This window comes from Sus scrofa, chromosome 14 (assembly GCF_000003025.6).
Source record: "Sus scrofa isolate TJ Tabasco breed Duroc chromosome 14, Sscrofa11.1, whole genome shotgun sequence".
NCBI lineage: Eukaryota > Metazoa > Chordata > Mammalia > Artiodactyla > Suidae > Sus > Sus scrofa.
In genome coordinates, this window is record NC_010456.5 from 105,334,737 (window position 1) to 105,362,028 (window position 27,292).

The 27,292-nt window shown below is 39.5% G+C and overlaps 1 protein-coding gene and 1 long non-coding RNA gene across 3 annotated transcripts in view; one reads left to right on the forward strand and one right to left on the reverse strand.

Annotated features, from left to right (window-relative positions):
* The window catches only part of LOC106506098, a 56,532-nt gene extending 56,223 nt beyond the window's left edge, over positions 1-309 (reverse strand). The window contains exon 1 of the long non-coding RNA XR_002338501.1: positions 259-309. This is a non-coding gene — a long non-coding RNA (uncharacterized LOC106506098). The remainder of the gene's footprint in view (positions 1-258) is intronic.
* On the forward strand, positions 327-10,541 carry SLC35G1 (solute carrier family 35 member G1). 2 transcript variants are annotated; one of them, XM_013983574.2, is made up of 4 exons: positions 628-643; positions 3,252-3,427; positions 4,724-4,904; positions 7,268-10,541. In XM_013983574.2, the coding sequence occupies exons 3-4, from the start codon at positions 4,759-4,761 to the stop codon at positions 8,004-8,006; spliced, it is 885 nt and encodes a 294-aa protein (XP_013839028.1). In that variant the 5' UTR covers positions 628-643; positions 3,252-3,427; positions 4,724-4,758; the 3' UTR covers positions 8,007-10,541. The 2 variants fall into 2 exon arrangements, with proteins under 2 accessions (XP_001928797.2, XP_013839028.1); XM_001928762.5 differs by lacking the exon at positions 3,252-3,427 and having other exon boundaries at positions 327-643.

A 27,292-nucleotide genomic window follows, 5' to 3' on the forward strand; every position in this document is an offset into this window, starting at 1 on the left:
AGAATGGCACATTGCTTGGCAGGGTCTTCGGGGTGTCCCAGAAGTGCTGAATGCTGGGCCACACGGATAAATAAATGCACAGGCCCCTAACCTGCCCCAAGAGAAGTTTACACCACCCTCGGGGGTCCCCCCCTTCGCAATGACAGAAAGCGGTCCAGTGTGCCTTGGAAATAATGACTCCAAGCCGCTGGCCAGTCTAGCCAGACCGCAGCAGAGGGGTGAACGCCTTCGGGTTAGTCCTGGGCGCTGCAACCTCACCTGTTGTCAGACTCCCTCAGCTCAGGAGGAGTTGAAGGTGAGAAGGCTGGGGAGGACGCGCGCAGTTCCCCGGGAGGGGGGAGGAGGGCCGCGCGCGCGCATGCGCTGCGTTGCCACCGCCGCCGGCCGGAAGAGTGGAGTCGCGGAGCCGCTGCTGCCCGCTCCAGACGCCGCGGTGGCCGTGAGGAGAGCGCGGGCCCGGCGATGCGGCCCCAGAACGACACCGGGGCCACCGAGCAGCCGCAGTACGGGCTGCAGCTGATGGACGACCGGCCCCCGGGCTCCAGCGAGGAGCGGCGGGTGGACGCCGAGATAGCGGAGACGCCCGGCTCCGGCAGGTGCTGGCAGTGCAGTTCCTGGCCGTGCAGCTCGCGCGCGCAGCAGGGTGAGTGCGGGGCGCGGACCCTGGCGAGGGTCTCCCCGTGGGGGACTGGGCGGGAGCCGGCGGGTGGAGTCCCAGCAGCCGTGGGGTCGGGGCGCGGTGCGGAACGCGCCCCCTCTTCCCACCCTGCCCAGAGCTCGGGAACATCCTAGCGCAGTCACCTGAGACGGGGCACCAGAAGCCCCCTGCTACCCCGTCGAAACGAAGACCAGAGAAAGTTTGCCTGTTTTGGAACCCCCCGTTTGTTATTCTGAAACTGTTCCTATAATTAAAGTGTTGCGGGCAGGATCGTGGAGTCAGATTGCAGTTCCGTTCGGTGCGCCCTGCCCGAGGTCGGAGGTTGAGGGTCAGCGAGAAAGGCCATCCCACAGCTGGCCAAGATTGGGAGGAAGCTAACCTAAAAACACTGATCTCGATGGTAAACGGTGTTCCTCAAAGAGGAAGTTGCAAAGCATCGAGTCTAGAAAAATGTTTGTCCCAGAGTCTTAGAGTCTTGGGAAGGAAGAGTTAAGTGGGACCACTGGTTATTAACCTTCTTGAGTTACGAGGAATATTTAAGAACTGATGCAAAAGGAGACAGAGACACAATCTTACATACATAAGTAAGAAGTTCAAGGGCCTTGTGTCCAAAGCCAGGGACCCCTGTGAGAAACTCCTTGTCTTGTTCAGGGTCTTCCTTCGATAAATGAGGAAATTGAATCCCGGGAAGGTGAGGGCTTTGGGAAGGTTTTGTTTTCTTTCTGAAGATCTGGCATGTGTGGACGAGACACAGCACAAGTCCAGGCAGCACCAGGGATAGGATCCCAGTTTGCTAGAGACCCAGCCCAGGGCCCTTTCTCCTAACCACAAGCACCTTCCTCCTTTAACTCCATCACCCACTTGGAGGAGCTTTCTTGAAAGGAGAAATAGGCAGATCTCCTTTCAAGACAAAGTTACACAACCCGCACCACCTCATCCTTTGTCAGTGTGACTTGAGATTTCTATGCCCTTTATCCAACCCCACTTTTCCCTCCTCTCTGTATGCACTTTCTTGAGAGTCACAAAGTTCACAAACTTTATAGAGAGACAAACCCCAAGAAGATGGTTCTTGCTACACTTTTGTCCTAAATGCTAACCGAAATGATCAGGCTTTTGATCATCTGTGCATGGGCTGGTGGTGCCTCCAGAGCAGGGGTTATCTTCAGCTGGGTTGACAAGATGTGCAGCTTTGAAGAAGTCAGTTTCTCACCTTGACCTCCTATGGCTGCATGCTGTTTTGAGGAACTGCTGAGTTAGTCTTTGCAAACTTTTAAATGATTCCCTTGTTTCTGAACCAAAGAGAAATACTTCAGGCAGCACATGGCAAAACCTATGTAAGTAATTGCATCTAAGAATCTTGAGAGGTCTTTTAATTTCAGAGAAAGTCACCAATACTAAGACTTAGTAATACTTATTGTAAGTGACAAGATACTATTCCAAAAACAGGATTGCCATAAAAACACTTTAAACCCTGTACTGTGGTCACTGAATGTGACAGTATCATTTTAGCCTCTTAACCCAACTGGTTTATCTCAAGAAAGTTCATTTTCAAGTTCAGGTTGAAATTGTTACCCATTTTTTTTTCTTACATTCTTGGATAACCTTCCCAGACAGCATATCCTAAGCAGCTATCCTAAGACATCTGCTTATTTTTTTGAGGGACAGTGTGGCTCTTAGACTGAAGCCAGAAGTTACCTCACATTCCCCTGGAAGGAGTGTGTTCCTTAGGCTCCGAAACTGGTAGAGTTGTTTAGTGACCAAGATCCTGTTTCAGTGAGTCTGAGGTAGGGCTGGGATTGAAGTTTTAAAAGTTCCTTAGTTAATTCTGACTCCCAAACCTGGGTAGTGATTCACCAGTTTCAAGCAGAGACTAGAGAAACTGAACAACTTTTCAGTTTTCTTCTGACTCAGGAAATTGCACTGTGGCCACTTATTTAGAGTTGCCAACCTATTAGATAGGCTTGCAGTGGAATATAATCCTGGGAGCACATTACATACGCAAATGCCTCTTTGGATAGATTATGCTGTTCTCTGGTTCATCTCCTTTGACAGAGAGAATTGAAATTATTGTTCTGTAAGAGACTGAGGTTTGCCTAAAGAGAACCAGTCTTCACTCTCACAACAAATAATCAATTTCAGCCAGACCTTATAACTTAAAGTTTGGAAAGAGTTAAAATATCATGTTAAGTTAAAATATTCCGGAGAAAAAATTCAAAGTTTGGGTTGGAGGAGATCCTTGAAATAGAGACCAGGGAGATGTTTTCTGTCCTTGATCTTCCTGTTCTGTTCTGAGGGTGTAGGTTCTATGGAAGGGTTGGGTTGAAGAAAAACTATTTTATTTGGACCCAAATTCTGAAATTTCAGAAGCTGAATTCTAAGGCTGACCACAGCCAAGACATGTACTTTGTGGTGCTTGACTTGGAATTCTTCTAAAGCTTTCTTCTCATGGGCTGCGTGGGTATGTGCAGTTTGGTTTCTACAGTAGCTGAGCACATAGGTACAAAACAGAATGTGAAGGATCCTGGCACTTATAACAGACAACCTATTAGAGGAGGATTGCCAGCTCCAAGTCATTCTCTTCTGCTGTATCTAGAATATGAAGAAGTGGAGGCCTCTGACCAGAAGGGCATCTTTTACTACAAATGTCAGGCTGTAGAGTGCTCCCAGGAAGATTGTGCGTCATCATAGTTTGGTCCCACTTTGCAAACTATTTGTCACTTGTCGGCAAAGGCAGCTAATTAACATGAAGATATTGAAATACATTACCAGGTATTTGCATTTATCACAGAAGGGCATTTAAAAAAAAACATTGCGCAATACTTGTTATATGGCTGAGTAACCAATTGTAAATTCCTAGATTGGTGTGATAATCCCTGTTTTACTACAAAGTGCATGTGTCCACACATCCTTCAGCTCTGCTGGGCTGTTAACTGGCCAGTACCATGTTTCCTTCCTCTTCTCTCCTTGTTTTTGTGTTAGTTCTAAAAAGGAAAAAAATATATTCCTCAGTGTGTGGCCTATCTTTTAGGGAGTTCTCTCCTTACTCTGTTGCATTTTACTCTCTGGAAGATGGGGGTGAGATTGAAATCAGGTTTCACTCATGTCTTAGCTAAGACAAAGGCAGTAGCTGCTCCTACAGACAGTCAGTAATGGATTGAGTCAATAATGGATTGAATACTTGATCCCTTGGAGAAAGCAGAAGTTTCCTGGTTCAGATTAAACCAAGGAAGTTGGTACTAGATGGCAGTTCTAATTTAAAAAACAATGTATATATATATATATATATATATATATATATATATATATTTTAGCATTTTGAGATCAGAGGAATAGATAACCTAGCCCCTGCCCTCAAAGAGTTTATGCTGTAAATAGAAGATAAACTGTGAAAAGTTAAAGATTTGCCTGAGTTCAAAATAACTAAACAGAAAGCCTTCCCAGATTATGCTGCTGCTTGTGGGTGTTAGATAGCTTTCCATGAAGTTCTCACAATATTCTTTCATTCAGCAAATATTTATTCAGGGTCTTCCATGGGCCAGGCCTGAATAGAGCAGCTGAGAGCTCTGCCCTGGAGGAGCTCACAGATTTGTGGGGGGATTCAGCTAATCAACAAGTAGCCATATCACACAGTTATGATCTGTTTTCTAGAAAAAACACTTTCAGCATAAAGCCCAGTTCACCAATAGATGATATAAAATATCTCTTGGAAGCATTTTTCTGTCACCATCTTGACAAGCATTTCTTCAAGATTTCTCTCACCATCTTTACAAGCTTTTTACTTCTTCTTGACTTACAAGTGAGGGATGAATCTCCAGTGAGCCAAAGAAATCCATGTTCTAGGGTGAACTGCATTTTAAAAATATAGGTTTAAATTGCTGCCCTTTGTCTGTGGTTCTTTATTCTTGATGGGGAAAATGGTTCAGGTCTAGAGAATGGATATGATTAAGAGGTAATAGTTGTAGCCTATTAGCCATGAATAGTGTTCCATTTTTTCTTAATTTCTAAGTTAAGGTGATAAGACATACATTTGAAAGCAAGGACTAACCAGAATTTAATCTTTTTCAGAGGCGGAGAAGAAAGCACCCTGTCCTGGACTTGGCATGTTTTACATGTTATTGTCTGCCTTCCTTTTCTCAGTGGCGGCTTTATTTGTTAAAAAAGTACAAGACATCCACGCTGTAGAAATTAGTGCATTCCGATGTGTGTTCCAAATGCTAATCATTATCCCTTGCTTAATATACAGAAAGTAAGTATTTCTTACCTGCAAAGTAGAAGGTATTAATAAATGTTTGTAGATCTCTTGACCTGCTTAAATTTTTTACTCTACAGCATCTGCTTTATCCCTCTCATAGATTTACTAGTCCCTGTACCCTTTGGCTCAGATTAATAAAAACTTGCAAGAACCCACCCACAGAAGATACTCTCATAAGCACAAACCACATGCCCAACAAAGGAGTGAAAAGAGATTCACTTATTCACCACCCCCTATTTTGAGAACAAAGCTTTCCTTGTACATTTCCCCCCATCTTATACCACCCTCCCTTCTTTCCTTTGGCATAACTAGTATTTGGAAGAAAAAAGTAAACAGAAGGAAATAGTAGTGTCTCCATCTCCCAGTGTCAGAGGTTTCTTTAAGTAGAACAGGCTGCCCTACTGCCAGGGCAGACAGAAGGTTACAGTAGAAATATTTAGGTCTTCCCACCAGGGTACTGTGGGAATGGGGATCTTGAGAAAGGCCTTTTAAACACTTTTCTTGTTCATTGTCCTCATTGGTAAACCAGAGGGAGTGATAGTCTTTGTCCTCTGCCCTACACGAAAACTATATTCCCCATCCTTACTGTGCTCTCCCTGCCCAGCTCCTCTTCCCTTTCCACATGGCCCCCCTCCTCCCCTACACACACACCCTCCCCAGGTTAAAATTATGCTTGCCCCACACAGTTATAAACCTCTACATACCTCTGTGTACTTAGAACCTTGGGAGGAGCCACTATTAGGTTCCTGGTAGCAGTTTGGCTTTTTCTCTCTTTGGGGAAAGACATTTAAACTGCAGATTAAAAGCTTAGTCGCTTGCTAGCAAAGTCTCCTTGTATCTATAACTTGGTGCAGATTTACTTAAAATAGTTTCACTCCTTATCCTGAGGCTTTGGTGAGAAAAGGGAAAATCCACTAAGATTAAAAATAATGTCAGAAATTCTTGTGTAAGTGTGGACAAGTCACAATATTTTAGGAAATATTTTAGGAAATGATGGTAAGACTTCAGAAATTTCCAAGAATGGCAACAGATCACTGATGCTAATACAGTCATTCTCTCCATTTTGGAATAAAAGTATTGGCAGGAAAGCACTTAGAAGAATTTTCTGAAATTGTTGGCGATAATCTGTTTTGACCCATTTCACTATCCTGGAAGACTCTTAAGCTTCTCAAAGTGTGGACCAAAGGTAACTTCAGAGATCCAGAGATCCCTATATCAGGCCTAGATGCTGCTCTAAAGAAGTCCAGCCCTGGAGTTCCCTTCTTGGCTCAGCAGTAACAAACCCGACTAGCATCCATGAGGACATGGGTTTGATTGCTGGCCTCACCCAGTGGGTTAAAGATCTGGCAATGGTGTAGGTTGCAGACATGGCTTAGCTGTAGTGTAGTCCGGCAGCTACAGCTCCGATTCAACCCCTAGCTTGGGGACCTCCATGTGCTGTGGGTGCAACCCTAAAAAGACAAAGACAAAAAAAAAAAAAAAAAAAAAAGTCCAACCTTGGCACAAATCAGTGAGTTGCACCTAGCCAGGAATTTACACAGAATTCTGCTTTGTAGATATTTAAATGAAAAGCATTTGAGCAGCAGTAATTATACTTATCTGAATGCTACAGGTTCTTTTCCAGTGTGTTTTTACTCTTAAGAACAATTAAAAGTCTTATATTCAATGGCTAAAATAAATTTTAGCACTGCTTCAGCTTTACTAGAAAAACTCATTAAGACTGAGAATGCACACTTGGAATCCCAAGTTTCTAAATCATGAATTTTCTTTTTTTAATGGTCACACCCACATCATATGGAAGTTCCCAGGCCAGGGATTAAATCTAAGCCACAGCTACAGCAATGCCAGATCCTTTAACCCACTGCCCCAGTCTGGGAAACAAACCTGAGCCTTGCCAGTGACTGGAGCCACTGCAGTTGACTTAACTCACTACAGTAGGAAATCCATGAAATTATTTTTCTTATAAAAATAATACTTTTTCATTACAGAAAATTTGAGGGGAATAAATATAAAGAAGGGAAATTACCTACGAGTCCACCTTTTCAGGTATAAGAGCAATGAACACTTCAGTATATTTTCCTTTTTGTCTTTTTTTTGCAAGCATATATCTATACATAAGGATAAATCCGTATGTGCTGAATTTTACTATTTATGTGTGTCTCCTGTACTCTTTTTTGCTCATACTGTGAATACTTTTATGTTATTAGCTATATGTATAATAGTTACAGACACTATAATTCATTTATTATTTCCTTATTTTTTGATAGGACTTTTAAATAATGTTTAATTTGTAAAAATGTAATTTGAAAACAAATACCAAGTTCCTTTAATATGCATTCTTTCCTTTGAATTTACAGAACTGGGTTCATAGGCCCCAAAGATCAACGAATCTTCCTCATTCTCAGAGGAGTCCTTGGTTCTGTCTCCATGATCCTTATATACTATGCCTACCAGTCGACGTCCCTCGCTGATGCCACGGTGATCACATTTAGCTGTCCAGTATTTACATCTATATTTGCTTGCATATTTCTCAAGGAAAGATATAGCCTTTGGGATGCTGTTTTCACCGTGTTCACACTGACCGGCGTGATCCTTATTGTGAGGCCACCATTTCTGTTTGGCTCCAGTGTCGAGGAGACGGATAGAGACTATTCAGTTCACCTGAAGGGCACTTTTGCAGCACTTGCACATACCGTGTTTGCTGCAGTGACTCTAGTTGTCTTAAGAAAAATGGGGAAATCTGTGGACTACATTTTGAGCATTTGGTATTATGTAGTCGTTGGCCTCATGGAGTGCGTCACTGTTCTTTTTATACTAGGAGAATGGAGTTTGCCACGCTGTGGGTTGGACAGGCTATTTCTTGTATTAATTGGGATATTTGGTTTGGGGGGTCAGGTGTTTCTCACAAAAGCCATTCAAATAGAAAAAGCAGGGCTCGTAGCATTAATGAAGACTCTGGAAGTGGTCTTTGCTTTCATCTTCCAGATAACTTTCTTTAATAAAGTGCCATCATGGTGGACAGTGGGTGGCTCCCTCTGCGTAATAGCTAGTAGCACTGGAGCGGCCATTCGTAAATGGTACCAGAGTTCCCATTGAAGCATCATTGCTGAAATGTGTATTTTTTTAAAGTACACCATCACCCAGTTCAGACACACACCACACACATACACAAACACACACACACTCACTCCTGGAAAATTGCTTTTATTTCATTGATGATATTTAATAAATTTTGTAATTAAAATATCATTTTCGAATATGGTATGTCTTTAATTAGTTAAGAATAGCCAGTCAATTTGGTGTAGCAATTTTCTTTTTTGTCGATTATTTTTGGTTTTGGTTTTGGGTTTTTTTTGTTGTTGTTGAGGTGGCACTGGTAAGAGGACAGATCATTAGTTGAAGAGAAACTGCACAATTTTTTATGACTCTAAGTATAAATATATGTAATTTTTAAAGTGTATTTTTGGTACTGACGGGATAAGGTGGAAATTTTTGATGTTCTTTTAGCAGTATGGAGGCTAAGAAACTTATTGGTAATAATGCTGCTATATAATTAGTGTTATGTTGATAATCCATTTGAAATGTAATCCCATTTAGGAGGCCAAAGCTGAAACTTGGAGTTGGTGCCTACTTAATGGTGTTAATAAAACAAATGAATTAGCCTGATTTTCAAGGCTTTTATAAATGATTGTCATTCTTTTAACCCCTATATGTGCCTTTTCACTTTAATGCTGAAATTTTTATACGTAAACTTTAAAAAAATCTTTAAATCACAAAATTTGGCTAATAGTTTTCTGTTTTTGTGGCATTAGCAACTGCAGCTACATTCTGTAATTTTAACTGTCCTCTGATTTTTTGAAACTGCACTAAATTTTTCTTAACTTTCTAAGATTTCAGGAGAACTCTTGGCATGGCTAATGTGCACGTTTCCATCCTAAAGTGTTTTCCCTGTACTAGAAATGTGATTTTTCTATAAATGCTCTTTGAATTTATGGGGCGATGCCAAATACGATTTTCTCAGGATTTTATTAGGCTGAATCATAAGAAATTGATGAGATTTTACCTTTTTAACTTACAAAAATCATAGTTTCTTATGGTTCACTCTATTAAGATACCTCTATTCTACACCAAATATTTAGAAGACTTTGGAGTATATTTTTAAAAAAAATACTTTTAAAGTACAGTAATCCTAGTGAACTTATTTTTATATTTTTCCCTTGTGGACTTATATGTCATAATGCTTCATGTCATATGTTAAATGTAAAGACCTGTGAATCCATGGTTGATTTTTGTAGTTTCTTGAACAGAAAAAAAAAAAAAATCACTGTTAAATTCACTATATCAGTATGATATTAAATGTCAATGCTGCACCATGATACTAATGTCATGAATTCAAACAACACATTTTTATGTCTTGAACGTCATCAGGCCAGTACTCTACTGTTAGAGAGAATGTAGAATTTAGGAAAACTTTGGGAAGTTAATCAGGAAGGAGGGAGTACATTGCAAATGGCTCTTTGTCACAATGAACCCTTTATTGGTGAGGCTATAACGGTCTCCAGCTCTGACTGCATCTATTATTATCTTAAGCCTAGAGATTTGAAAGATTATAGCTTCTTTCCCACCCTTTCATCATAATTCTATCAAAGTAAGAAAGAACCTGGCTTCTGAGGTTTATGCCTTAGTTCGAAAGGATCTTTTCCAGTAGTTCCAAGAGGGAATTTTTGTTGCTGATCTTCTCAAATGCTTCCCACCTGACAAGTCCTAAATGAAGTCTGTTTAGAGGAGTCACAGTATCATTATAACTTTAGCCTAATTTGCAATGTTAGAGTTTTAGAGTTGAAACAGCATCATTTTACAAGTATCTTAGATAATTATAGAATTAGAGCATTTTAGGGCTCAGAGGTTAGAAATCCTCTTGCAGGAGACATGCTTCATAGACAAGGATGCTAGGAAGTGGACCTGCCCAAGGTGGGTTTCCATGGCTTTATTTTCCCCTCCTTTAGTTCCATGATAAAGTATGGAAAGTAAAAAACTGCTTGAACTATCTAAGGAAAATCAACTCTCAGGGAACCCTCTCCTGGTTCTTTATCTTGCACAACAAAGGAACTTATGAAACCTTGAAAGTTAAACCCCTTTGGGCCTGTGCCCTAGAGACATGTTTTATCTCAATAGCATGGTTTTAAATGCTTGAATGTTACAATATATGACCAGAGTTGGAGAAAATGATTCTTCTCCAAACTTTTATAGGGTGTGATTTTTAAACACTTTTATAATGTCCAAGGTGTATTCAAGGCTATGTATTGTAACAATTATGGGTGTGTATATTTTGCAAAGACTGTAGTTTATATATCTTGAAAATGAAACTATGTTCATAAGCTATTTTATAGTTACTAATAAAATTAATATGAAAGAAAACTGTATTTTGGTTTTTATGATTGTAGCATATGTACTAGCTAATATTACATTTCTTTTTTCATCCATATGCTTCAAGATGTATTTTATAAAAGAGATCGATCTCTAGCCATTCAGTTGTGATGTAATTTCAAGTTTCAAACTGTTTATCTGTTCCTCTGTTACCATCACATCAAATTCAGTGTCTCTAAAATAAAGGCCTAATCTTACGTTCCAGTGAGGACTTTTTTTATTATTCAATGAATTTACTACATTTATAGTCATACAATGATCATCACAATCCAATTTTATAGTATTTCCAACCCACAACCCCATCGTAGTGAGGCCTTTATTGTTCTAGATCCTCAGAGCTTGGAGCAGCTTTTGTTCCCAAAACTAAGTCCTAGAGTGTGTATCTTCTTATTGTCTTGTGAATTCTTTCCTCATCCTTTCCACTTGCTGCTTTCTTAGTCCAACACTGATCACCACAATAGTAGCTTCAGTGAGTTACGCTTCTAGACTCTCTTTCACTCAGATCCTTGTTCCACTGTCAGACTTCCCAATGCCCTGCTGTCATTATTACTACCAGAGTAACAGTGTGGCTCATGAAGCCACAACGAAGCCTTGTGTTACACACCATATCACATCCAAATTATTCATCTGGCCCTATTCCCACCCTTCCAACTTGATTTCCCATATCCCAACACAAATTCAAGACTTGAGTCCATCTCCCCACCAACTCTCACATTTTCCAGGAGATTCCTTCTTCTGTATTTCACGCACATCTTTGTCCTCTAAAGCCTCTTAGCCTCCAGTGGCTCAGCAGAGCTTCTATTCCACTGTCTCCCACTTCTCTCATCCACAGTAGCCCACTTAGGAAGACTGGATAAAGCACTGATTAGCTGTCTGAAAGTCTGGTTGTGGTTTAATCACTTTCCAGCTAGGCCCTTCCACTTAGTGTCCTTGAACCTGTTTTCCTCATTTGACTCAATTATTAAATAGAAAAATATTATTTAGCCCAACCCATGTGACAAATAAGGTCACAGAAGAACTGTAGACCACAAAGAGGACAAAAACACTTAAATATTGAATGGTGGTTAATATGAAGTTGAGCATTTATTCTCCTCTTCAAAATGATGCCTAGCTCAGGGTCCTTACCCCTGAGCAGCCTCACCAGGTGTACAAACCTCATTTGGCTTCCTTCTGCTAGCACAGAATTCTACTGTTAGACAGCTCTCATTTCCTGACTGATTGCCCATGTAGGGTTGCAAAGGGTCACAGTCTTTTCACACACATAGATATGCCCACCTTTCTAGTTCTGGCTTTAGCTCTGTGAGTATTGCACTTGGTTTTCTGAGTGGGTGTGTGTGTCGGGGGTGAGCCTGATTCTCTGTTGTACATGCATGATTCTTCAAATTCAGCATGGCTCTTCTAGCTTTGTATCTTTTCATCCAATAAGCACCATCAGTCTATGGGGGATAATCTAGTAGGAAGAGAGCCAGCTCTCTTTGCTAAAACACTGGTCTCTGATCTAGGTATAGGGAGCCATGCTCACTACTGGCATGAGGATTTGGTAATTACAGTGTATGTTAGGCATGTTAAGCCTGGGAAGAACCCCAAGCACACTATTATATAACCCCTTTGGTCCTTTACATTAAATCTAATACAGCCACCATATTCTAGAATTCTGCAAGAGGCCCTGTCAGGGACCCTCTGTGATCCATAAAGACCCATTTAGGTTTTAGCTTATTCAAAAATCAGATTTGGAAAACCAATTCATAAAGAGCCTGTGAAATTTGGCACTGCCCATCATTTCCTGGAAATTGGGGCTGAGGTTCTATAGCAAAAGGGTAAGGAGCAGACTTAATTGGTGTCAAGGTAGGGCAAAAAATGTTATACCATAGAAGTCCACTGGGTTCCACAAGGTACTATGCTAGCTGTTATCTACTGAACTGGATTTGCAACAATATAAAAACAATGCTATTTTTATCACTAATTTTAAGAAAAGTTACTTTCCAGAAGAATTTTATTTGTATTAACATATAATGGAATTGTTTTAAATAAATAATTTATAAATAATATATTGTTTTGCTTTTGTGTGCGTGTGTGTGCGTGTATCCCACATGAACCAAAATCTCTGCGGAGTCCTCAATAATGTTTAAGAGAGTAAAGGGATACAAGACCAAAAACTTTTCGATCCACAAATTTAATAGAGTTATCAAATTTGAAACCTTAAAAAACAAAGATTAAACCCATCACTTCTGTTTCATGAAGTTCTGCAGTATGAGATGCAACTAAATATCAGATTTTAAATTAGAAACCTCTTTAATGTCGTGTTTAATTTTAGAATTGTGAAGTTACCTCTAAATCTCTATGAGAGGACCAGATTATCTACCCAAGAGAGAATAAAGGAACAATAAGCAATCCATTTGGCCCATGGTCATCAGGTCACATCAAATAGTCTCTGTTACTTCCTGTGTATGTTCTTTGGTTCCTCTGTATGTGCACTTTAGAAAAGCCAGAAGACTTTGATATTCTGTAGCATAGTATGTGCACTGACACAACTTTTATGAAGGGCAATTTGACAGCATGGACTACTTTACAGATGCACATATTTTCCACCCAGAAGTTCCATTTCAGGAATTTGACTTATACTTGCTTACTACAAAGTGATACATACAAGATTATTCATCACAACATTAAGTAATAGCAAAAAAAAAAAAAAAAAAATTGTACTAGCCTGAATGTTCCCTCAATAGAGAATTGGTTAAGCAAGCAATGGTACATACACAAAATACAATGCCATAAAAAATAAATTAAGTGAGAGCAAGGGAGCTTTACATACATGGATGTAGGATAATCTTCAAGACAGTTAAGTGGGAAAAGCAAGATTAACATAGTAGTATAATAGAGGATGTGATCAATTGTATAGAAAGAAGATAAATAATATTCCAGGAAGATAACACAAGAATTTGGTAACATTGGCTGCCTTTAGGGAGAAGAATCTGGTAGCTGAAGAGCAGGGTGGAAAGGAGACTTTTCACTGAATCCCCCTTTATAACTTTTAAATTTTGTGCTATGTGGATATACAACCTAATCCAAACATGAAGTAGAAAATAAAACTGGTAGAGCAAAAACAAAAAGATGATTTGATAGAAAGGAAAGGAGACAAGAAAGAAGAGAATAAAAGAGAGAAATAGAGATATACATACATATATACAGAGAGAGAAATGTTTACTGTTTTAGTCTGATCTATCATTTGGCTCATAATTACTGACTTCCTTTTGCTTTCTCCTCTTTTCCTCATCCAGCCTACAAATTAGACTTAAATTCCCACATGCTCTACGACTGAAGAAAATACAAAAGGAAAATCTGCATTTCAGCTTTTCAATAGAAATATATCCCGGGAGTTCCTGTTGTGGCTCAGTAGTTAACGAATCCAACTAGGAACCATGAGGTTGCGGGTTTGATCCCTGGCCTTGCTCAGTGGGTTAAGGATCTGGTGTTGCCATGAGCTGTGGTGTAGGTGGCAGACATGGCTCGGAACCTGCATTGCTGTGGCTCTAGCGTAGGCCAGCAGCTGTAGCTCCAATTAGACCCCTAGCCTGGGAACCTCCATATGCCATAGGTGTGGCCCTAGAAAAGACAAAAAAAAAAAAAAAAAAAAAAAAAAGAAAGAAAAAGAAATATATCTCCTCAGATCCCCCAAACACTGCCCAGCCCTGAGCTAAATATCTGCCTTTCATAGCACCAAGATTATTTTTATGTAAAAAAGAAACTAACATTTATTAAATATGTCCCATCCAGGCCAAGAGCTTCTTGATCTTGTCTCATGCAATCTTTGCCAATGCTGGGAGATAGGATGATTGGGAAATTAAAGTTCAAAAAGGTTGGATGGGGTCAACTACCTGGTAAATTCCAATACCCTCACTAGTAAATGTTGGAGCTGGCCCACTACCCTAAGTCTGCCTGGCCTCAAAGACCTTGAAGACCTTGACCTTGTCAGTACCCTCTATCACCCTCCTAGCTGGGGCTGAGCGCAGGACAGGGAAACTCCACGGTGTTTGCTGCTATACTGAAGGGATTGCTTCATAGGACTCTTCACTGGAATTTGTAGGTGTATGATTAAAATTTGACTTCTCACATACTTTAAGTGCAGAAGAGAATGGACTAAGCAAAAGATTGAGTGCCTAGTTCCCTAAACTGTTCTATTTCTCAATGTATACTAATAAACTGGCATTGTTCCTCATTTGTTTCCATGTTATTGGTTACTGTGACTCTTCCCAGAGAAACAATGTATTCGCAGAAATCTTCATCCCCTTTCTTGTAATTAGTACCTCTGGATTGCTCAGGGTAATGATGCTACCTACTAAAACAAACCCCATATCTCAGCGATGTGTCAATAAAGTTTTATTTCTTAGTTACATCACAGTCTGATAGAAATTGTAAGACTAATGTAATCTCTCCTTTAAGTGATGATTCAGGCCTCCAGGCTCCTTCTATTTTATGGTCCTGACTTCCTCTTCTTCTTTTTTTTTGTCTTTTTAGGGCCATACCCGTGGCATATGGAGGTTCCCAGGCTAGGGGTCAAATCAGAGCTGTAGCTGCCGGCCTACACCACAGCCACAGCAACACGGGATCCGAGTGGTGTCTGTGACCTACACCACAGCTCATGGCAACACCAGATCCTTAACCCACTGAGCAAGGCCAGGGATCGAACCTGTGTCCTCATGGATGCCCGTCAGATTTGTTTCCGTTGAGCCATGACAGGAACACCTAGGATCCTGATTTCCAAAACAGCCTGCAAGATTGGCACAGAGTTTACATCCACACAGGCTTGGACATGGAGAACATTACTTCTACCTGTAGCCCATAGACATTAACCTAACTGAAAAGGAAGGTAGAAAATAAGATTTTTTTCCTTTCTGTCCAGGAAGAGGAAAATGCAATGGAATTTGGTGAACACATAGCACAGTCTCTGCATGACCCTCTCCCTTTACAGAAGCACCTGACCCTGATCCCGCATACTTCTGGTGGAGCTGGCAATACAGGATCCCATCCCCAATGGCTGAAGGAGTAGGTAGGCCCATGACCTGAACTCAACAAAGTCAAGTTTTTCTCTCATGGTTATTTGAATATTGAGCAGAGTCGCAAGAGCAGAAGGCACACAGTTGAGTTGTTGGATAGCAATGCCCAATGAGATGGGCCATGGGTGTGGCCTGCTGAACTTCTTTGGCTATAGTAGGTCCTGTCCATCCTAACATCCGGTTGTCCAGCTCTATTATAAAGTCTGTGAGCACTATTATTCCAATTAATCCCCTATTTGTGATTAAGTCAGAATTATTTTCTATTACTTGCCCCCCAAATTCTTTAATCAATACCTGATTTTGCTGTCTACATGCTGCTTAACCAGATTCTCATTCCCTTACGACTCAGCCCTGAATTATGATCATTTCACTCAGAGGTGCCTCCGCTTGGAGATGTGATGAGAGAACCCACCACTCTTTTCCAGGGGACACCCTCTCTCTCATTATCTGCTATCTTTGATCTTCTATGCACATGAAAAAACAATTAACAATAAAGAGAGAAGCTTAAGGCCAAATAAGTGGTAAGGACAACATGACATCCTCAGCCTGGATGTCTTATGGACAAAAGAATCATACTCAGTAGTGATCTCTGAGGAAAGTTCTCAGAGAGTAGTTTGTCAGCTTTTTAAATTTCACAGAGAAAAGTCCCACTACAAGACCACAGTCCAATAAAAATATTGTAGAAGCTACATACGTGCTATGGATTGAATGTCTGTGTCCCCCTAAACTTCATATGTTTAAAGCCCTAACCCTCAATGCAATGATTCTAGGAGGTAGGTGACTTTGGGAGGTAAACAGGTTTAGATATGGCCATGAAGATGGGGTCCCTAATATGGGATTTGTGTCCTTATAAGAAAAGGAAAGACCAGAGCCTTCTCTGTCTACCCCATAAGGATACAGGAAGAAGGACATTATCCGCAAGCCAGGAAGAAGGTCCTCACCAAGAACCAAATCTTCTGGCACCTTTATCTTGGCCCTCCCAGCCTCCAGAACTGTGAGAAATAAATGTCTGTCATTTCAGCTACCACATCTACGGTATTCTGTTACAGCAGTCTGAGCTAAAATAATATGCAATTTTGAATTTTCTCGTGGCCTTATTAAACAATGTAAAAAGACATAGGTAAAATTAATTTTAGTAATATATTTTATTTAACCTAATATATCCAAAATATTACCATTGCAACATGTAATCAATATAAGAAAATTATTCGTGAGCCATTGTACCTTCTAGTTATCATCCCAAGCCTTCGAAATCTGGTGTCTATATATAGTTACAGCACATCTCAGTTGAGAACAGCCACATTTCAGGTGTTCAGTGGCTACATGTAACAAGTGGTTACCTAGTTTGACAGCCCAATTTGACAAAGTGCTTGGGGGTGTGGGGGAGGAAGATAACAGTAGCAGCTAGCATTGTTTGAGCCTTACTACATGCCAGCACATATCAAAGCTCCTTACACATTTCTCTCACTGGAATAACCTTGCAAGATTGATGTTCTTTTCCCTATTTTATGAATTAAAGATAAAACTGAGAATGTTTGAGATTTATGTGAGGTCACATAACCAGCAAAGGACAGAAGATAGAGTAGGTTACACAAAGGTCTATTTGACCCAAAGCACTTTCTTTTTGGCTGCAGCATGCAGCTAGATGTGGGATCTCAGTTCCCAGGCAAGGAATCGAACCTGGGCCACAACAGAGAAAGTGGCAAATCCTAACCACTAGATCACCAAGGAACTTCCCTCAAAGCTTTTTTTTTTTTTTTTTTTTTTTTTTTTTTTGCATTTTAGGGCTGCATCTGTGGTATATGGAGGTTCCCAGGCTAGGGGTCAAGTTGGAGATGCAACTGTCAGCCTACACCACAGCCACAGCAATACAAGATCTGAGCCACATCTGCAACCTTTACCGCAGCTCATGGCACTGCCAGATCCTTAACCCACTGAGGAAGGCCAGGGATCAAACTTGCATCCTCATGGATATTAGTTGGGTTCATTACCGCTGACCCACGAAAAAAACTCCACAAAGCACTTTCTAACTGATCTCATGCTTCCCATTTACAGACACAAGTAGGCAAATTGCTCTGGACTTTACCCCAAAGGTCATGAAGTAGGGCAGGGCGTAAAAAAATCTCAAAGGAATTAAACTAAAGTATATAAACATCACAGTAAAGTGTGTAACCAAACCGGCCATTCCCTGTCAAGGCAAAGAGACACCTACCATGCGGATTCGAGAAGCAGAAACAAAGTGCTAATAAACTTCCCCAGCCAAGAAAAAAAAATTCTTTGAGAAGGAATAATGAAGGAAAGAACAAAAAAAAAAAAAAAAAAAGGAAAGCTACACTAACTGGAAAGAGATAAGTGAGTTTGAACATTAACAAAGGGCAAAAGTTGGTGATATAAAAATAATCACAACCTTGGCAGATAAATATGCAATTTCAACAAAGCAGGTGGAAGTGGATGTCACAAGTCCTACCTGTAAGGTTGTTCTTGGGGGAAGGAGGAACCAGACCATGGAGCCAGCTTAGGGATTACTGGCATCGACTGTGGGAAGCAAGTCAAAGGAGACAGGGACGTGCAACATCCCAGGTGTGCTGTAAGAACACCCCGTTCTGGCTTGCTCCACACCAGCCACCAGGACAGACACAGCTGCTGCTTATACGTGCTCAGCTGGGATTAACGTCAAAAGTGAGAATCCATATAAATAGTCCTCAAAGAAAGGAGAACATCATGCTAAATTTATCAAATCCTTCCATTACGCCTTTTCTGTATTTAGAGTTTCATTTCTTATTCATTTCCCATTGTTTGGATGGCTTTGTCTGTCTTTATTTTTATGTCTTAACTTGGCAAATGTAAAAGTTAATTTCATATTAGTCCTCCAGTCTTATCATTTAAAAACACTTCAGTGATATGTAAAATCAAAAAAGCACTGCTTAAGATTCCATCCTTTCTCATATGTATTATATTTGCTTCTCTCTGGTGTAATTTCAGTTATGTCCTCTAGCCTAGCTGCCTAGCCTCAGTGCATAAGTATGCTTGAATTTCTTCTAAGTAAATCAAATTAAAGTTAACCTTCCTTAAATGCTCCCCCAACATACACCTGAGCACCAGTTTCTTATTTAACTACTATTTTTTCCTCAACTGTTTAGTGCCCCAATTTTTCACACTGGCAACTGACTATTAAACAATTCGCAATAGTTTCTCCACCAAAATAAAGATTAATTAAAATCTATTATTCAATTGTAATGCTCTTCCTTCTGATTGAATCACTATTAAAATTGCATTGTCTTCTTCCTATTTAATCACCTTCAGAGGGCCCAGTATCTGAGCTACATTATGCGTTAAATAGTCCTTTGTCAGTTTACCTTGGAAACTTAGCCAAGTTCATAAGCTCCTGAATAAGAGAAAAGCCATGTTTCAAAGTGGTTTTCAAATACACTTAGTTTTTCTTTTATCTTTTTATTTTGATATAATTTCAGAATTACAGAAACATTGCAAGAATTGTACAAATAATCCCCACTACATTTTGCCCAGATTCCCCAAGAGTGAACATTTGCGAGTAAGATGCAGATGTGGTGCCATTTACCCCTTGCATTATTCAGGGTTCTCCAGAGAAACAAAGCAATAGGAGGTACATACCTATCTTGAAATAGGTATGTATGGAGGAGGTGGGGGAAAGAGAGAAAGAGATTTTTAAGGAATTGGCTCCGGAAGTTGTGGGAGCTGGTAAATTTGAAATCTATAGGGCAGCCCAGCAGCCTTGAAATTCAGGAAAGAGCTGATGTTGCATTCCTGAGTCTGAATTCTTCTGGCAACATGATAGAAATCAGGCAGATTGTCCATGTTGCAATCTTCAGGAGAATTTCTTCTTCTTTAGGAAACCCAAGTCTGTGCTCTTTAAGGCCTTCGACTGATTGGATGAAGCTCATCCACATTGTGGAGTATAATCTGGTTTACTTAAAGTCTTCTGATTTAAATGTTAATCACATTTTAAGAATACCTTCACACCAACATCAGATGGGCTTTTGGCCAAGCAACCGGGCATCGCAGCCTAGCCAAGCTGACACATAAAATTAACAATCACACCCCTAAAATTCTGCAGTGTCTATTTCCTTTAAAAGCATATTCTTTCAATAACCACAGTAAAATTTGCAAAATCAAGAAACTAACATGAACATAATGCTAATGTATTATATACTAACTTTATTTAAATTTCACCAATTTTTCCCCAATAGCCAAAAAAATAATATGGATAGTTCTAAAGTCAACAAGAAAAAATGTTTAAAAGACGAGAAACTGCTACAAAGAAAATAATTTTAATGAAAGGACTGTCAATTTGTTTTAACGCTTCTAATTGAGAAAATAAGTTGGCAGCTCTCTGATGGATCCATGAATTTTTTTGGAATTTGATCTTCAAAATCCTGAAGTCTGGTAGCTATCTAGTGATTCCATCCTTTCTCATAAGCTCCAGGAACTTGTTTTTCCAATTCTTCAAATTCCTCACTTCTACTGGCCCCTCTTCTTCTATATATAATTATGTTCAGATCTCTCCCATCTTCTAGCCAAACAAAAGTAAATCCTTTTCTAATTCCAACCTTTCCCTTTTGCTACTATCCTAGTTCTTCCCATAAAAACTAGACTTCTAGGAAGAATCATCCACACCTATCTCATTTCCCTCCTCACCCCATTTACTCCTCAATTTATCATATCCATTCCTTGCTTGACTATCCCCAAATTTGTTTTACTGCTCAGGGAAAGTGACCCCAACCCAACCTCTGATGAAGGGATAGGTGGGAGTGACTTTTAACTACCATGATAGTCTAATTTACTTGCCACGGATTGATACAGAAAGGAGCAAAGATGGAGCTCTGGTTGTGGCTCAGAAGGTTAAGAACCCAACCAGTATCCATGAAAATGTAGGTTCAATCCCTGGACTTGCTCAGTGGGTTAAGGATCCAGCAGTGCCACATGCTGTAGCATAGGTCACAGACGCAGCTCAGATCTGTCATGGCTGTGGCTGTGGCTGTGGCTGACAACTGCATCTCCCATTCAACCCCTAGCCTTGAAACTTCTATATGCTGCAGGTGTGGCTGTAAAAAGAAAAAAAGAAAGGGGCAAAGAAACCAATCTAGTTAGTTAGATGAGAAGGGAAGTTTATAGGCAATACCGCTGGGAAAGATTTTCTGGTTCTCACAATGAGGTTTCTGATAAGAACCTTTTCTGCTTTGTGAGGAGGTGCTGCTTGGAGCCACTGCAGCCTCCTGCAACCCTGAGGACATCCAGCCAAATGCATCCTGACTGATAAAACTCTGTGGCACTATGAGTGGTAGTTAATATTTTGCAAACTGGTAATAACTTATCAGACAATTATATAGTAATTTGTCCCTCCAGAATTTAAGGTAATAAGAAACCCATTATTTAAAAACTTCAATTTTTAAGCATCCTAATTATTTACAAATGCTACAAAAGCATTATGTCTTATTCTCCCTTCCCCCCCTTTTCTGCAAATGCATATTATTTCAATTATGTTGTGTAAAATGAGCTACTGGTAAGTACCTTAAGAATTTAACCACTGAACTGGCATCATGTAAAAGACAATTGTGGTAGAAGAGAATGTAGGCAAAACATTCTCTGATATCAACCTTACAAATGTTTTCTTAGGTCCGTCTCCCAAGGGAACAGCAATAAAAGCAAAAATAAATCAATGGGACCTAATCAAACTTACAAGCTTTTGCATAGCAAAGGAAACCATAAAAAAAAGAAAAAGACAACCAACAAAATGGGAGAAAATAGTTTCAAATGATGCAACCGACAAGGGATTAATCTCTAAAATATACAAACAACTTATACAACTCAATAGCAAAAAAACCAACAACCCAATGGAAAAATGGGTAAAAGACCTGAATAGACATTTTTCCAAAGAAGATATAGATGGCTAATGAGCACATGAAAAGATGTTCAACATCATTCATTATCAGAGAAATGCAAATCAAAACTACAATGAAGTACTACCTCACACCAGTCAGAATGGCCATCATTAATAAGTCCACAAATAACAAATGCTAGAGAGGGTGTGAAGAAAAGGGAACCCTCCTACACTGTTGGTGGGAATGTAAATTGGTACAACCACTATGGAAAACAGTATGGAGGTACCCCAGAAAACTAACTATAGAACAATCATATGACCCAGCAATCCCACTCTTAGGCATATATGCAGACCAAACTTTCACTGAAAAAGATACATGCACATACATGTTCATTGCAGCACTATTCACAATAGCCAAGACATGGAGACAATCTAAATGTCCATCGACAGATGAATGGATTAAGAAGATGTGGTATATATACACAATGGAATACTACTCATCCATAAAAAAGGACAAAATAATGCCATTTGCAGCAACATGGATGGAACTGGAGACTCTATACTAAGTGAAGTAAGTCAAAAAGAGAAAGACCAATACCATATGAAATGACACATCTGGAATCTAATGCATGGCACAAATGAACCTTTCCACAGAAAAGAAACTCATGGACATGGAGAATAGACTTGTGGTTGCCAAGAGGGAGGGGGAGGGAGTGGGAGGGATGGACTGGGAGTCGGGAGTTAATAGATGCAAACTATTGCATTTGGAGTGGATAAGCAATGTATAGCACAGGGAACTATATCCAGTCACATGATGAAGGACAATGTGAGAAAAAGAATATACATATGTATGACTGGGTCACTTTGCTGTACTATAGAAATTGACAGAATACTGTAAATCAACTATAATGGAAAAAATAAAAATCATAAAATAAAAAAAGACAATTCCAAGGGCACACAGATTAGCTTTAAGTAATAATTTGCCCTGGAATACCCCATAATGGCAAGTTAATGGCAAGGCTATATTAGTCATGGTTCTCAGCCTTCCAAGTCAATATGAATTACTTTAATGCAATATTTTTCTAAGATTCTGTGCACTTTATTGTGTACAGCACTTTCAAAAGGCTGCACAGCAGCTTGGTCTATGATTTTTCAGCAAAGATAGCAGCAGCCTTTCAAACAGAAAAGCTTTTAAGATTCAGAAATCATTTACAGGAAACTGATTTTAGTGAAGTGGCTTAGTAGTTCTCATTATTAAGGAGTGTTCATTTGGACGCCTGCCTGGACTACACCTTAGGGGAAAAAAAATTGTCAAAATGACTTCGAGGCTATTTACACACCATCCCTTTGGTTTAGAGCTCAATTTTACCAGCAGATGTCACTACAGTCAGACATTATTTTAAAAAACCAGAAAAAAGTGACCTTATTAGTGCTTAAAGGCTATCAGGAGGGAAAGCAAACAAGCTATTCTACATTTAAACATGTACTCTCTTTTCCTTTCTCTTTTTTTCCCTTTTCAGCTGCACCCGCAGCATATGGAAATTCCTGGGCCAGGGAGTGAATTGGAGCGGCAGCTGCAACCTACAACACAGCTGCAGTAACGCCAGATCCTTAACCCACTGTGCCGGGCTGGGCATCAAATCTATGCCACCTCAGAGACAAGGTTGGATTTTTAACCCACTGTGCCACAGCAGGAACTCTGTGCTCTTCTTTTAGGCATGTAATAAATGTTTTCTGAGTGAATTAATGAACAACCCATGTGTATTAATTACTCTGCCTTGAAATCTTTGTGACTGAGTTATGTTGATAGGCATGTCAAAGGCAAAGCTTTAGAATTTGCAAAATAAAAACGATCTCTAAGATGCAAGCAGACAAGTTGAGAAGAAAACAGGTTGTCTAGGGTCCATTCATGAGAGGGGTCATGAGAATTCAAGCAAATTGACTTTTCAGACATTAAATACACCCGTCCATGTCAGCAATAAGCAAGGTACTGCTGGAAGCAGAGGATGATGGGGTGCTCACATGGGAAAGTGAAGCAGAGGCATTTGTTCTGTCCTCCACTCATGAAGAGGGGAAGGGGCAGATTTTTCTGGCACCTGAGACAGACAGAAATTCTCAAGTCTGGGAGAAGGAGCTAAGAAACAGTCCTACTAGCTCACCTTCAACACCCACTTTCCTTTTTTTAGCTGAGGTTCTCCTGCACATGACATGAAGACATTAGGAAAACACTTTAAAAAACTGGATAGTATTCAGAGGTTTGATACTAATTACATATAACAATAGGTATTATACTCATTTAAGTACTTGCTAAGGGGCATACTCTGTACCAAGTCCCTTATCTGACTTCATCCTCCCCAAAGCTCTGTGAGGCAAGAATTTTTATTATCCTCATTTTTAGAGATGAAGTATCTGAAAAATAGGGGTCTGGGGATTGAGTGGTTAAACAGCTTATCCAAGATCAACCAGTTAATGAGCAGTAGAATAAGATTCAAACCCAGCCCTGTGTGAAGCACTCTGCGTGCTCTTTTTTTTATTAGTTCATTATTTCAAGGCGATAGGTATCAGTGTCCGACCAGATAAAATCTGGAGTTATGTTGTTTAAGCTGACTTTACCTGCTCCCCCCCCCATCGAAATAGACCCACACATATGTAGTCAATAAATGTACCACAAAGCAGCTTGAACATAAGACCTGAAACTACAAAACTCCTAAAGAAAACAGGAGGTAAGCACCTTGACATCATGATTTTTTGGATTTCACAACAGAAGTACAGGTAATAAAGGCAAAAATAAGCAAGTCAGACTATGGCAAACTTATAAAAGTTACATGGCAAAGGATATCATAAATAAAATGAAAAAGCCACATGTGGAATGGATACATCTACATCTGATAAGGGGTTAGTATCCACAATACATAAAGAACTCATAAAACTATCAAAAAAAAAAAAACAAAAAAAAACAGGAGTTCCCGTCATGGTGCAGTGGAAACGAATCTGACTAGGAACCATGAGGTTGCAAGTTCGATCCCTGGCCTTGCTCAGTGGGTTAAGGATCTGGTGTTGCCGTGAGCTATAGCGTAGGTCACAGACTCGGCTCAGATCTGGTGTTGCTGTGGCTGTGGTGTAGACCAGCAGCTACAGCACTGATTAGACCTCTAGCCTGGGAACCTCCATATGCCTTAGGTGTGGCCCTCAAAAAAGACAAAAGACAAAAGACAAAAATAAAAGCAAACAAACGATTTAAATACAGGCAGATAATCTGAATAGACATTTTCCCAAAAATATAGATGGTCAACAGGTACACAGAAACGTGCTCAACATCATTAACTATCATGGAAATGCAAATTAGGACCACAAGGAGATACTGTCTCACCCCTGTTAGAACAGCTCTTATCACAAAGACAAGAAATAACAAGTATGGGTGAGAATGTGGAGAAAAGGAAACCCTCAGGCACCAGTTTACAGTGGGACTGTAAACTGGTGAAACCACTATGGAAAATTGTATGGAAGTTCCTCAAAAAATTAAAAATAGGAGTTCCCTTGTGGCTCAGTGAGTTAAGTATCCTCCATTGTTACTGCAGCAGCTGGAGTCGCTGCTTTGGCACATTCCTGGCTTGGGAACTTCCAAATGTCACAAGTGTGGCACCTCATCACCCTCATCCCCCCAAAATGCAAAATTAAAAACAGAGCTACCATATAATTCAACAATTTCACTCCTTGGTATTCATAGAAGGAAACAAAAACACCAACTTGAAAAGCTATCTGCATCCCCATGTTCATTCCAATATTATTTACTTATAATAACCAAGACTGGAAGAAACCTAAGTGCATTATACATATATTTCAACTGTTAAAAAAAAAAAAAAAAAGTAAATCTGCCATCTAAACAACATGGACAGACCTTGAGGGCATCGTGCTAAGTGAAATAAGTCAGACAGAAAAAGACAAATACTGTATGACCTCACTTATATGTAGAATCTAAAAAATAATTTAAAAAACAGACCCTGAACTCATAGAGAGCAGATTAATAGTTGCCAGAGGTGGAGAGTAGAGGGCAGGTCAAATGGGTGAATGTGGTCAAAAGGCACAAGTTATAAAATAAATGAGTCATAGAGATACAATGTCCAGAAAGGTGACCATAGTTAATAATATTATATTCTATATTTTGAAGTCTCTAAGAAAGTAAATCTTAAAAGTTCTCATCACAAGAAAAAAACAAAACACTGTAGCTATATACAGTGACAGAATTTAACCTAGACATAGTGTGGTGATTATTTCACTACATATACAGATATTGAATCATTATGTTGTATCCCTAAAACTAATATAATGTTATTGGTCAGTTATGTCAATTTTAAAAAGCTGACTTTACCTGAATCATTTATTTTAAAAATCTTAATTATTGAGCCATGCCTATCTGCCGTGTGCTAGGGGGAGGAGGGAAGATAAAGACATGAAAGCCAAGTGCCCTCAGAGAACTTGTAATTGAGTGGGAGAAGAGGAGGAGTAAATGAGGAAGGCCACCCAGCCTCTGTCTTCTCCACACAACTCAGGAAAAAGTGGAGGGATTTGGAGCAGCTACTGTGAGAAATGTGCTGGGTTAAATAATGCATCTGGAGAAGCAAGGGGTATTTCAGGATCCTTCCCACTCCTCAGAATCAATGGAGTTTATTTTCTCAGATTTTCCAAAATAAAGTTCACCTCTGGCTAGAGCTCAAGCTTGAAGAATTTCAATACAGAATTTACTCTTGTCTCGTGAAAATTTGTCACCACTTAAAATGTTTTAGCATGAAAATATATAATTGATAACACTTCATTAAGGAGGAGGCCGAAATGCTTACTTTTGCTTTCAGTATTGATTACCTATTCAACTTATTATTTCTTGTTGTCCCCTCGCTTCTGAAATAAAAAAATAACCAAGTAAGAAACATTTTCAAAACCACATCATCAGACAAACTTAACATTTAGGGACATGTGTGTTTGTATTTTCAAGGTACATGAGTTCAGTGCCCTAAACCTTGCATTTTGTACAATGTCATCTGCTTGCTTTGTGCTTCTTCATACATTTGTAGACATTTTCTGGCTCCACCAGGATGTTTTCATTTCTGCCTGTATTCCACTTAAAATATTTTGTTAAATTATCTCATTGCACTTTTTGTTTAGAAATCCTCTCTTTGAGATATCCCATCTTGCTTCTGGCAAGGGAGGTAAATCTGGTTGAGTGTTAATTACTGTGGAATTTCTTCAGGCTCAAATCTTCTCCCACCCACTTTGCCTCAGAGCAGGTAGAAAAAGTTGCTCTGGAAAAATTACAGGATAAATATCTCCAAATCAATGGCTTAATAACCAAGTCTGAAATCAATATATTTTTCCAGAGTGACCTTCAAAAACTATATAAAGTCATTAAACAAGGGGAAAAAACCTCCCAAAATAGGAAACATGAATGGCTAATAAATATACAAAAAATTTCAGCCTGACTATAAATAAAGTACATTAACAGAGCAATGAGTTTTTTTCAATTTAAGTTAAAGCTTTGGTTTCATGCTGTTTTTTAAATGACAATACTCAAGATGGATAATAGGGTTCAAATTGCTAGATGGCACGATGGTTGGAAATATAAACTGGTAAAATCTTTTTTGAAAATAAATCTACAATATGTATGATACCCTGTGGCCCAGCGACTTCATTTTTAGAAGTCTTTCCTAAGAAAATAATCTGAACACAGAAAAAAACCCTTTATATGGAGATATTTCTCTTTATAATTTATAGGGATAAAAATGTAAATAACTATTTCCTTATTTGAGTATATTAGTTTTGTTTTTTTTTTTTTAAAGTTACATTCAGGGCACAATCTTTAAGGCATTAGCCTGCTGTGGCCCCCTCTGCCTGGCAAGCAATAAAGTATTTCTTTCTCCTTTACCCCCCACCCAAAACAAGCTACATTCATAAGTTATAATCTTATACATCTTTTCACAATTATGTTTATAAAGCTAGAAATAAGGGAAAATAATTGTGATGTAATACTAAATGGAAAAGCAAGGGAATAT

What these genes read in the sequence shown, in the direction of transcription:
- SLC35G1 (XM_001928762.5), top strand. Translation starts at nt 463, where the DNA reads ATGCGGCCCCAGAACGACACCGGGGCCACCGAGCAGCCGCAGTACGGG. An exon ending in CAGCTCGCGCGCGCAGCAGG is followed by an intron (nt 644 to 4,723) that starts GTGAGTGCGGGG and finishes AATCTTTTTCAG; the next exon opens with AGGCGGAGAAGAAAGCACCC. An exon ending in CCTTGCTTAATATACAGAAA is followed by an intron (nt 4,905 to 7,267) that starts GTAAGTATTTCT and finishes TTGAATTTACAG; the next exon opens with AACTGGGTTCATAGGCCCCA.